Genomic DNA, 12991 nt, shown 5'->3' with positions numbered 1-12991 from the left:
TGCCCTAATGTTTTTGATGGGCTGCAAAAAATGTAAAAATCTGACCACAAATTACATTTATTGCTGGTAAAAATAAGATGTCATTCTATTTTGACAAGGAACAAGTTATCTTGCTGCAAACATGACCATACTGCAGGGGAAGTGTTTTTATATAAATTGAAAAAGGCATAATAATACGCTCTTTGAAAACGAATGACTTGAGGTCACTAAAAAAGCTGTACAAGTGAACGCCCCTTTAAAATTCACCCAAAAATTCTGTCATTTATTCATCCTCATATTGTTCCAAACTTGTATCATTCTTTCTTGCATGGAACAAAAAGGGAGATATTTCGGGGCTCGACAATAAGGACTGCCCGATGGCCTGGGTCCAGTGTGAGAGATTCGGGCCAGTTGCTAGAACGGCCACTTGCCAATTGGGCCAGTGCTGCATTTATAATGTTAGTCCAAGCAGACAACAAGTGTGAGAGCACAAAAATTTCACGGAGAAAACAAAGTCTTCTAACCGAGCACTCAGCGACGAGTGAGCGCGATTATATTTAGCTCGCAAAGATGCACGAGCGCATAATATATTGGATGCATGCGCATGCAAGAACATGCACAAGAACATGCAGACACTGAGCGCGCACTTCTAGAACTGTCCTTGCTCGTTTACGAGTGTCTTAGCAGCAACAATTACCAATGTACGCACTTCATAAATTTTGGAGCGGGATTGCATGTCTTGTGCAACATTTAAGTATCCCCACACGGGGGCCTGGGTAGCTCAGTGGTAAAATATGCTGGCTACCACCCCTGGAGCTCGCTAGTTCGAATCTCAGGGTGTGCTGAGTGACTCCAGCCAGGTCTCCTAAGCAACCAAAAATTGGCCCGGTTGCTAGGGAGGGTAGAGTCACATGGGGTAACCTCCTCGTGGTCGCTATAATGTGGTTCCTTCTCGGTGGGGTGTGGTGAGTTGAGCGTGGTTGCCGCGGTGGATGGCGTGAAGCCTCCACACACGCTATGTCTCCATGGCAACGCGCTCAACAAGCCACGTGATAAGATGCGCGGGTTGATGGTCTCAGACGCAGAGGCAACTGGGATTCGTCCTCCGCCACCTGGACTGAGGCGAATCACTATGCAACCACGAGGACTTAAAAGCACATTGGGAATTGGGCATCCCAAATTGGGAGAAAAGGGGAAAAATCCCAACAAAAAAAAAGAAAAAAGGATCCCCGCACATTCCATGTTCACAGTGCGTGAAATTCCACTGTTTTTTTTTTTTCATTTTAGCATGAGGGTGACTGAGGGTGACTGAAAACCCATCATTTGCTCCACAGATCTCTTTGCTTAAAAACGCATGTGTAAATGGCAGGATGGCTGAGGTTAATGTGATAATTAATTAATAACTGTAAAGTGCTTATATGGGGTTACATAAGGCATAAATCATATCTTGTAAATTGATACAATTTTGGGGGAATAATACATCTAAAAAAACGTAACAGGATATAAAATATATTTAGCCTCGGACAGTTTTTTTTTAAAGCCATAAATTTACTTTCATTGTCATTCTTTACCATACAATGAAAGCGAATGGTGACTGTGGCTCATTCTACGTAACATCTTTTTGTGGTCCACACAAGAAATAAAATCATACGGGGTGTGGAACAACATGAGGGTGAGGAAATGATGACAGCATTTTCCTTTCAGGGTGAATTATTCCTTTAAATCTTTGCTTGGAATAAAAATTATGTAAAGAGTAAAAATGAAATTAGATTTTTAGTTAATTAATTTCATTGACATATATGTGATTTATAATGATTTATGTTCATTTTTGACTAATTTTGTCAGTTAAATCAAAGAGATTGAATTAGTCCTGCAGAAAGGCATTAGCTTATAGGTGTAATTTACGGGTGGGATGCGTGGGACATATCCCTACCACTTTTTGCCTTTGCCAATTTTGTCCCCACCAATTTTTGAAATAGCTTTAGTCAGGTAAAATCTCCAGTGCTTGAGCAGAAGTTTCTATTTTGTTTGTATGTGTTAAAATAAGTGGCGATCCAGTGCTGGAGTTTATTTTGAATATTATGATGAGTGCTCGTTGCGGCTGTTATTAGTGTCGTTGAGTGACAGCAGGCGGCGACATTCTCTTGTGCATCCAGATGCACACTTTAGTACTCACTCCGCTGTTCATCACCTCGCACTCCTTTCAGTTTAAATCACAAAGCAAAATACAAACAGATGTGTCTCCACTCATGATATACATCCACTAACATACAGATGCAATCTTCGCTTATTAAAATTAAAAATTATATTAGGGAGTATTTGAACCCCAGAATCCTTGTACTAGATGCAAAAACTTTACCATGAGACCAATCAGTCATTCTGGCTTAAAGCTTACTGATCCATGCTTTTATCCACTGACTAATAAAATCCCAGTACTGACAGTTTTTGACAGACGGATAAAATTATTATGTGAAATATTTATTGGAGTGCTTGAATTGGTCATCAAGAATGACTTTTATCAAAACAGCAAAAGATTGTTTGACACTATCTACACATAATCTAATTAATATTCATAAGAACACCCCCCCCCCCCGCTCTCCAAATTGGCCAAAATTTTGTTTGTATCTTTTTATATATGTCTCTGAGAGGACTTTGAATCCCTGACAAATAATTTGAACTGCTATCATGAACGCATTTGAGAAGCATAAGGTGTTTTGAGTGTACCATTTCTTAAATCTACAGAGAATTGTGCTATACCTTAAAATGATTTGGACCTCTTGTGCTGAGATTTTCTTTATTTGGTTCTGTGGCTCATTTTCAGATCTGTTACTGTGAAATGCAGAAGTAATCTGCAGAAGCACTGACCACAAAACTGGTATAAAATCCTCAGTGCTTGGGTATCAGGGGATTTTGCTCTCCTTGCTCTGACATTGTCTCTAAATCTATTTTCTCCAATGACTAAAGTGCGCGATGCAGGAATAAACGTTCTTGTGTTTCACATGCTAAATCGGGGGAGCTAAAAAGGAATCCTAAACATTAATGCACTTAAACAGCTTTGCATTGTGGCTACTGTCTTTGGTGCACATCTGAGCTGTGTCTGTGCCCCAGTGCTTCCTGACCACAAACAAAAGCTTGCTTATATCACCCTCTGCAGTACTATAGATAGACTATAGAAGGTTTTCTAAAATTTCTAATCAAAATCGTAATTTTGAAACTTGCTGTAGGAGGCCACGTCAGTGGGAGATGGATGGATAAAGAAGACTGAAATGACCAATATTCTGTGTTCAGAATGTGAGCTCTGATAATACAAAATCTTGTCTTATCTTTTTCATGTGTGTGTGTTTATGAGCTAAAGGAAAGGAGCATCCATTGTTAAATTAAAACACATTTAAGAGGGAATTGGAGAACTTTGCCTTTTAGAGGATCCACTGATCTGAACATTCTCTGCTATTTAGATTTGCTCTCTACCTTCTACCAGGTGTTCCTGTGTGTGTGTGTGTGTGTGTGTGTGCACGCATGAGTGAGAAAAAGGCTTTTTTGTGTTCAGTTTGGCTCCTGTATAATGAGTCTTTAAGTGGGGGCTGAATAGACTCAATGTCCTTGGAAAAGATGGGCTGCAATTTGCAAGTCAGAGCAGAAGCTACAAACAACCTAAAACAGTCAATTACTGCCTCTGTTATCACACACTGTTAACCACAGCCAGCTGGAGAGAGAGAGAGAGAGAGAGAGAGACTATGAAAAAGGACAGAGAATGGGATTGGAGTGTGAAAAATTCACATCTTAGAGATCAAGTGAATAATAATAATAATAATAATGCTTAAATGGGAATGTTTACATGCAAACTATATGTTATTATGCATTTAAATTGATCATACTGTATGTACATTGAGACCAGAATCCAGATAGCGCATTATCTCCAAAAGGATTTCAAATGCCTAAGCATCTTATTATAGTAATGATAAATCTTTAAGGTTATACAGTATATAATATAACTATATTGATTAATGAATTCATAGCAACAGCATTTAATCAACATACATACAGAGATCTCTTGGTTTTATGCTTTTCCTTCTCTATTTCTTTCTCTGTGAGATCTTTAGACATTTGATTTTTTTTATTTTATTTTACTTGTGCTTTAACCAGAACAGAATGTTTTCAATGTTGTGAAGCACTTTTCATGGGTCAGGGCAAGACTATAAGTGGAGCACAGATTTTCATACAGAGAGGTTGAAAAGAATTAAGTTAATAAAAGCACGCATTGCACTGTTTGTTGGATTTTTTTAATATCCTTTTTATGTAAAAGAGAATTGTGATTAAGTTAAAATGTCCTTTTGTGTGACATGCGGCACACCATCTTAAATTTTTTTTAGTCTTTTGTTCATTCTTTTATGATTATTATTCATGCCGCTTTAATAACTTTATATTATTTGAGAGACTTCATGGAATATTTTGACCTTTAAAAATACATTTTTCACACTGCAGGACTATTTAAAATGAACTAGTGAAGGGAAATTACTGATTCAAAATGGTGAAAAACAAATGGTGACTAGTTTCAGAACCTAAAATACACTTTCCACATTCACATACAGTACATTTTAACCTAAAATCTTGATGTCGATCAAGGACATATTTTGCATCATCTACACATATTGTTTTTGTTTTTAAGCTCTCTATTTCTTTCTGGTCTTTATTTTTTCTTTCACAAAGTAGGTTTCTGAATTTGGTGTGGTTTCAAAAGTCTTTCTCTCTGTTTTCCCCAGCAATGAAGGCAGACCGGAAGCGTTTGAGGTTAGAGAGGACTGATCTCGTGAATCAAATGCAGCAGCTGTATACAACACTAGAGAGCCGTGAGGAGCAGCTACGAGACTTCATTCGCAACTATGAACAACACCGAAAAGTATATCTCATAAACACAAGTACATACACATATATATGCACACAACAAGCTCTTATGCATTTGCACTTACTTGCACAACATCCTCAAACATGTACACATTTCCACAAACTTCTTGTGTATGTTTGTTTTAGGAGAGTGAGGATGCGGTGAGAGTCTTAGCCAGAGAAAAGGATCTGTTAGAGCGGGAAAAATGGGATTTACGTCGGCAAACCAAAGAGGCCACTGAACACGCCGGTGTGCTCCGCTCTGCACTGGACCTGAAAGAGAACAGGATAAAGGAGCTGGAGGCTGAACTAGCTATGGTTAGAGACATGCTATTTAGGCAAACACTCACCAAAACATCCTCCATCTTCTCTGCTGAATGAATGAGTACGTTTATAGATATTTGAGGTGTGTGTTCCTCTGGTTTAGAGTAGGGATGTACAAAACTTTTCATAATCCACTAGTCGGTCGGTTGTTTGAACGATTAGTTGACTAGTCAGTGTTAAGGATAATAATGTACAATATAATAAGGCTCTGTTATGTTCACGTTACCCTGTTTAGATGCCTTTTAGAGGGATATACGGACACTAAGTGCAGCACTTCCAAAATGGTTACTAATGAATATTCAACAGATGACTTAAAAACTATAGCATCTTTTTGCATAAAACTATCAAAGTAAGAAAAGAAACAAAGGCTCCAATAAAGAATGGCACAAATCCATGTATGCGCATCCTGAATGCAGAATGACGCGCTTTGATGTAGCCTGAGTGCTTCAGGGCAATCCTCACTGTGCATCCAAAAGCGCACCAAAAGTGCAGATCTGCAAGACATCAAGCAGTTTAATTTTTTTTTTACTGAAACTATTTCTTTAAGCAGTGTAGGGCTGAAACGATTAGTCGACATTATCAACAACGTCGACAATAAAAAATAGTTGATCAAATATTGTTGTATCTCATTTAACGTAACATGAGATCATTTGAAACTCTAATGTAAATGTAAATATAATTTAATTATTTTTTTATTATTTATTTTAAGGCACAATTTACAATCATGTTTTTATTTAACCGCACTATTATGACTCAAAGACATTACTATATTACATCATTTTTTCTGTTAAAGCATAATTTTATGTAAAGCTGCTTTGAAATGATGTGTGTTGTGAAAGCGCTATACAAATAAAAATGACTTGACATTTACTCTGAGCTATACTGCAGAAAATATTACAATTTGCTTTCAGAGAATGTTGAATATACTGTATGTGTGTTTTGTCTTTACTGCACTGGCAGAAGTATTAACAAGTGATAAAAATACACTTATATACATAATACACTTATATTCATGATATATTCTCTGAAAACAAGTCTAAATATCTTATATGCTGCTTCTCAGGTAAATGTATCTTGTTTTAAGGATTTTGGGATATTTCTAAATGGAAAAAAAGACAAAAACTTTCGATAACAAAAGGATTTTTTTGCAGTTAATTTTTTTTATTGGATTAATAAAAATCTTGAAGTATTTTTTCCTGAAATTCAGTGAAGATCATTTAGAGGTATTTTTAAAAGATGCTTTTGTTCTCTTTTTAATTTTTAGTAAGCATATTTAATACAACCTCTTAACTTGAGGCACAAGCTAAATTGCCGGTTAAGAGCTAATGATTAATCGTTGCAATAATCACCCGAATAGTCTAATAATCGCCCTAATAATTGCTAGATTAGTCAATTATCAAAATAATCGTTAGTTGCAGCTCTAAAGCAGTGTCAGACAGAATCTGCAAAAGACTTTAATCTCTCCACTACACCTCATAAATACAGGAATATTACTCACAGCAGAGGATTTAAAGTCCAACAGTGATCGTCTTGAAATGTGTTGTTGATGCGGTGCTTTGATTGGTGTAACAACAGCGCATAAAAAGACTAAACCTAAAGCATTAAAGAGACTAATTGTCTTGCAGAGGATTTTAATGTTCTGACTGTTATTTACTGATAAGCACAGCAAGCACTCATCGTGCAAAAACTCTCTAAGAAGTTGCGTCTCTCAATTCATTTGTGGATTGCGTCTCCCGGTAAAACCATCAACACTAAAAATATTGACGTTAGTAGTCGACCCTACTAAACGACTAGTCAGATGTTAGACGACTAGTCGATTAGTCAACCTCCCTGGCACATCCCTAGCCAAGAGTGTCTTCATTAGTCTTTAACTGAGTAGCTCAGAAACATCAGTGTTAAGTAGTGTGTGTATTTGTTTGTGTGTGTGTGTGTGTGTGTGTGTGTTTCTTTAACAGATGAGTAACTTTATGGCTCAGAAACTAGAGAGCCGTGTTTTCGTTCGCTCTCCAGAAAGACCAGCCTCTCCTAAAAACATGTCGGTAAGATCAGCCAGGCCTGTCACTTAACCCCAAGTCCCTCTTTGATTGATCTACAGTGCTGACTCCCCCTCTGATATGCACAATATAGATAATGTGATTGGTTGCAAGCCTATTTTGTTTAATTGGAATCAGTCAATGACAACAAACTCATTGTGTATATGGAATGGAAAAAAGCATGAAGAGTTCTGTTTCCTCACAGTGAATGTGTTTGTGTGTTCCTTTTTGCATGTTGGTTTATTAGAACATTTAGGAGCTTGAAAACAAAAAAACCCTATGAAAAACCCTAACCCAGTGATATTGAAAATTATGGCAATGGGCGATGGTTGTGGTGGTGTTTTTTTGTGTGGAGGGGGGGGGCTTGTTTACTGGCATGGCTGTGATGTGAAATGATTTATAACTAGGCCCACATCGATTCTCCAAGGTTTTTACATTTTCTATACAAATTTTAGAATTTTGCAGAAACGTATTTAAATATACGGTAGTACAATGTATTAAGTAGAGCTGAGAGAATTACACTCTTATTCATAAAACTATAAAATAACACAAAAGAAGTAAAGGAATTATGTAGTAACCAAGAAAAAATTATATTGATAGGCAAAAACAAATGAACAAAAAATCCTCAAGGGGTGGTAGAATTTTGTGAATAATGGGTGTTGAAATTTAGACATTTATGGAGCTTTCTGCAAAATTCTGCTGGCACAGATTCAGTGTGGGCCCATTTATAACTTGACTTTAGCTTTAGACCAACACTTTGACACTGTGAAATGTTTGGAGCAGTTATTCTGGGCAGGACTACACTTTTTCTTTCACACATTTTGCACTTGTTTACAAAAACACTCTCTGGGGATAAAGCAGACCTGATTAAATTAAATCTGTTTGTGTGTTCCAGGCAAAACAGTCTTTGGCTACGCTCACTAAGGATGTTCCTAAGCGACATTCGTTGGCCATGCCTACAGAGACTGTCGTCAACGGCAACCAAGAGTGGGCGATGCATGCAGAGCTTCCTCTGACTGCGGCGATACGACAGAGTCAACAAAACCTTTACCACTCAATGGACAGACAGGGTACACACACAAACACACATTACACATATACAATAATGACATGTCTCTATAGAAAGATGTGAACCATGAAACTGAAAATTGTCTTTTTATAAAATGAGTAAAAATAATCATGCACAATCAGCCTCACAATTCTGAAACAGTGGTGTGTGTGTCTGTGTTTATGTATGTTAGTGTTGAAAGCATCGCCGTGTGTGTGTGATGCTGATAGTGTCAGTATAATGTCATCAGCTGCAGCCAGGATCAGTCCTTGTCACTCCAAACAAGCGTCGGTCATCTCAGATGCCTCTGTAATGGAGGGAGAGAGGTCATCAACACCATCAGATTCACCACGACATAGAACACACTCTCTCTGCAATGTAAGACACACATTAACTTAGCTATCTAAATGCGGACATACCATAGACTTCTGTTGTTTTTATATAAAGCTGATCATAATAAACTTTACTGTAGTAAAGTATTAATAGTAATTACTATTAACCCTAATCCCCAGCCTAACCCAATCCCTGAAAGAAAAGTTTAAGCATTTTTAGAAGGAAAAAAAAAAACCAGTATTTGCTTTTAGGGGAAATTTTGGCCCCAAATTCTATGTACAGACACAGTATTCATCTCACTGCAACACTCTTTTCATTGCAAAATATAAACATACATGGACATACATACATACGTGGACAGTGTGCTATGATACAGAACACAGTTGCTCTGCACACACATTTTTGATGTATCACCTTTACTTCTATTACTCATTATTGTTTCTTTCTCCCACTCTTTAGTCTCTGGAGGATCTCGAGGAGCAGAGACGCAGGAAGAAGAAGGAGAGGATGGGGCTGGGCTCTCTGTCACGGGTGTTCGGTCGAGGAAAGCAAAGGAAGTCCCTGGACCCCACTCTGTTTGATGGTACTAACGCACCTGACTTCTACATAGAGGAGGATGGTGACTGGTGACACAGCTGAGAGCCCATCTTTGTGTGTGTGTGTGTGTGTGTGTGTGTGTGTGTGTGTGTGTGTGTGTGTGTGTGTGTGTGTGTGTGTGTGTGTGTGTTAGTCCCTCTATGGCTGCCATCTTTATGAGCACAAACTGAGGCTGTATGAGCACAAGGATTCCTAACTGTGCTGCAGTGTGTGTGTGTGTATTTACTCTTCATTTTATACCCACTTTAGCATCTCACTGGAAACTTGAAGGACTGCTGAATGTGTAAATAATGGTCATTGTGCACTTAGTGCTTGTAAATGTTTTGTTGTTGTTTTTTATTCCGGATGCCTTTTATGTCATTTAACTCTCACACAATGTTCTAACCAGACGCAACACAATAAATGCTCTCTTCCATATAAATCTGAGTTTTTGTCCCAACCAGCTGTGACTGTAAACAATGACAAGCAACAAACCATTTTGTCGATCAACTGGTTTCTATAGAGGCTGGGTAGCCCCGACCACAGTGAAATCTCATTGGTCTGAGATCCCGCTCGTCAAAGCTGTATGTTAAACATCAAACATATGTTCTGATTGGCTGTGACTGTTCCGTCACACAGCATTATCGCGGACAAATTTTGCATCACATCTGGTTAGGACGTGGTGTCATTGTCTTGCTGTTTTTAAACCTGTGTGTTAAACATTTTGATCAGGCTCTCCTGTAGGAAGCCAGCAGTCTAAAGTCCTCAGTGTGTATGAAATCTTAAAAAAGTGTACCATTTCCCACTGTGATCTAAAATATTAATCTAAGCACAAACGGCTGCATATTCTGATATTTGGACAACATTTGATGTAGTCAGGTGACTTTAGTGAACAGTGGTTCATATTGCCTTTCCCACAGGAGAGTTTATAATCACCATAACACACTATAACTCTGACAACTGCCTTTACAAAAACACTAACCAGGAGGCAGAAACTGATCTGAGAGCAGCAGTGTTACGGTAGGAAGTGTAATGTGTGGAAATACAAAACAGCTCTCCGATCTGTGGTTTTGGAAACCCCAGCCCATTATCCACTTTGGATAGCTGTCATGGTAATTATTGTCATTTAATATATAACTGTAACCTTTAATGAAGCAGGGTAGGACATAGTGCTCCACATTAGTTTCCCGTACTGTTTTGCAAGTGGGAACTGGATTACCTTTACTCTACAGGGCCTTTTTCTTTCACCATTAAACTTTGTAATTATAGTGTCTTTTTTTTTTTTTTTTTTCTAAATTAAAGCTAGCTATCATTCAGTGGCAGATTCTTACCATTTGTGTACATTTCAAAACTGCACTGATATTAAATGAAGAAATAAAAGAGTTTTTCAGAGCATGTAGTGTGTTCTTCGTCAGCTGAAGATGGAGAGATTGTGTCTGTCGATGCGCTCTCTCTCTCTCTCTCTCTCTGCTGTGTTGGCTCAGGCTGGTGCTGAATAGCATGGAACTCTAAATGGCATGGAAATGAAAATGGTAATAAGTTGTATAACTACAGACTATTTTAAAATGAAATAAAAACACTGAAAGGTGTGTGACTGAGTTCTTTGCTCTGTGTAATTTGCCTCCCAGAGCTGTTGATGACTATCTCATCTGCCTGATGTTGCTTTGGTAGCAGTGTATAGTGTGTAATCATAATTTACTAATGCATTACTAAATAACTTTAACCACTTTTTGCATTTACAATATCTGTGTGTGGCCGATCTTTAAAGTTTTAATTGGGGCTCTCAAAAGCAGTCCGTTCATTGCAGGCTTGTGAATCGCATGAATATATAACAGTACATTGTTTGTCTCTGCCTCATTAACCCCACACTCCTGCTTATAAAGCACTGCAAGAAGAGAGCTAAGCAAAAAACTTTGTTTGTTTGGAGACCCAGGCCAGAGACTGTCCTGACAAGCTATTTATTTCTGTGCCAACAACATTTACACTTTAAAAGCACTTAAAGCAATCTTTTTGTCAGTCTGTAGCAGTGTGTTTTGTCAATCTCAGTCTTGAATTTATACCTCTGGACCCAGCCAGATTAGACTGATTCTAAGAAAGTCTGTCCAATGCTACAAAGAGCTTTTTGGGCCCCCCAAAACAGCCCCATAATGCACCAATTATGGACGCATGGTTGATTGTAATTGTTGAAAACAAATAAAACAAGTGCTGCCATCTACTGGTGGAATTACTGTTAGAATGTGGAGTGGTAATTTGCTTGCCTTGTGCAGATCTCAATAAATTATGAATAAATAATTTGGAGGAAAATTTGGAAACCATTTGCATTGCAGCACATGCATCCTCTTATATAACTGTAATTAACTATTTTTATCAGTATGATTACGTTTTCTACTGATGATGCAACACAAGTTACCTGAGATAATGCTAACAAAACAATTTTCTCATCATTTACTCACCCTCATGCCATTGCAGATGTGTATGACTTCAGTGAATTTCATCTGCAGAACACAAACGATGATTTCTAGAAGAAAATCTCAGCTCTGTAGGTCCATACAATGCAAGTGAATGGTGACCAAAATGTTGAAGCTCCAAAAAGCACACAAAGACCACATTAAGGTCATCCATAAAACTCCAGTGGTTTAATCCATGTCTTCTAAAGTGATCCAATCAATTTTGGGTGAGAACAGACCAAAATATAAATATTGACACCAGCAGTCTCCTTGGTGATCATGATTTCAAGCTTGATTACTCTTCCTAGTGACATTTAGCTCTCTGCTCATGTGTCAAGCACTATAGGAAGTCTAATCGGGTAATCAATGGCAAGATGTACAGTGAAAAAGGAGTTATATTTTGGTCTATTATCACCCAAAATATTAGATCGCTTAAGAAGACATTGATTAAAATACTGGAGTCGTATGGATTGCTTTTTATACTACCTTTATGTGCTTTTTGGAGCTTCAACATTTTGGTCACGTGCATTGTATGGACCTACAGAGCTGAAATATTCTTCTAAAAATCTTCACTTGTGTTCTGCAGAAGAAAGAATGTCATACACATCTGGGATGGCATGAGGTGAGTAAATGATAAGATCATTTTCATTTTTGGGGTGAACTGTTCCTTTAAAGCTCATTATATAGAAGGACTTACGCCCCGCCCCTCTACCATAATCCACCAATCTAGACTCAGACAGTTTATCAAGCCCCGCCCGCCTCAGTGTGAGTCTATCAGAATGCGAGGAAAAGTTGGATCGGCTGCAGCAGGTGGAGCTCGCGCGGACAGTGCCCATGTCCCGCTGGCGTGCTGGAACCGTGCAGGCGTGGCTGGAGGTGATCATGACAATGCCAATGTACATCCGGGCCTGTGCTGATAACGTTAAGAGTGGCAAGGTAGATGTCACCTTGTCATTGTTCATACTGTAAATATACATACACATAGACACCAATGTATAAAGTGTATCATTCTATAAAATTATACCAGTGATACCACTATACTATAATAACATTATTCCATATATCATTCTATAAAATTATACCAGTGATACCATTATACTATAATAACATTATTCCATATATCATTCTATAAAATTATACCAGTGATACCATTATACTATAATAACATTATTCCATATATCATTCTATAAAATTATACCAGTGATACCATTATACTATAATAACATTATTCCATATATCATTCTATAAAATTATACCAGTGATACCATTATACTATAATAACATTATTCCATATATCATTCTATAAAATTACACCAGTGATATCATTATACTATAATCACATTATTCCAGAGTGATACCATTATACCATA

At 37.7% G+C, this 12991-nt stretch overlaps 1 protein-coding gene across 6 annotated transcripts in view; it reads left to right on the top strand.

Moving 5' to 3' along the window:
• kazna (kazrin, periplakin interacting protein a) overlaps nucleotides 1–12991 on the top strand; it is a 50425-nt gene that overhangs the window by 29308 nt on the left and 8126 nt on the right. For 3 of the 6 annotated variants that reach the window (XM_051652495.1, XM_051652499.1, XM_051652500.1), the window contains 7 exons: nucleotides 4740–4876; nucleotides 5008–5178; nucleotides 7140–7223; nucleotides 8113–8287; nucleotides 8459–8643; nucleotides 9058–9181; nucleotides 12352–12557. In XM_051652495.1, the coding sequence (XP_051508455.1) occupies nucleotides 4740–4876; nucleotides 5008–5178; nucleotides 7140–7223; nucleotides 8113–8287; nucleotides 8459–8643; nucleotides 9058–9181; nucleotides 12352–12557 (1082 nt within the window). The remainder of the gene's footprint in view (nucleotides 1–4739; nucleotides 4877–5007; nucleotides 5179–7139; nucleotides 7224–8112; nucleotides 8288–8458; nucleotides 8644–9057; nucleotides 9182–12351; nucleotides 12558–12991) is intronic. The other 3 variants (XM_051652496.1, XM_051652498.1, XM_051652497.1) reach the window with 3 other exon arrangements.

This window comes from Myxocyprinus asiaticus, chromosome 24, assembly GCF_019703515.2.
Source record: "Myxocyprinus asiaticus isolate MX2 ecotype Aquarium Trade chromosome 24, UBuf_Myxa_2, whole genome shotgun sequence".
NCBI classification, from domain to species: domain Eukaryota; kingdom Metazoa; phylum Chordata; class Actinopteri; order Cypriniformes; family Catostomidae; genus Myxocyprinus; species Myxocyprinus asiaticus.
Note: the sequence above shows the minus strand (reverse complement) of the source record. Positions and strands in the feature narration are given on the sequence as shown.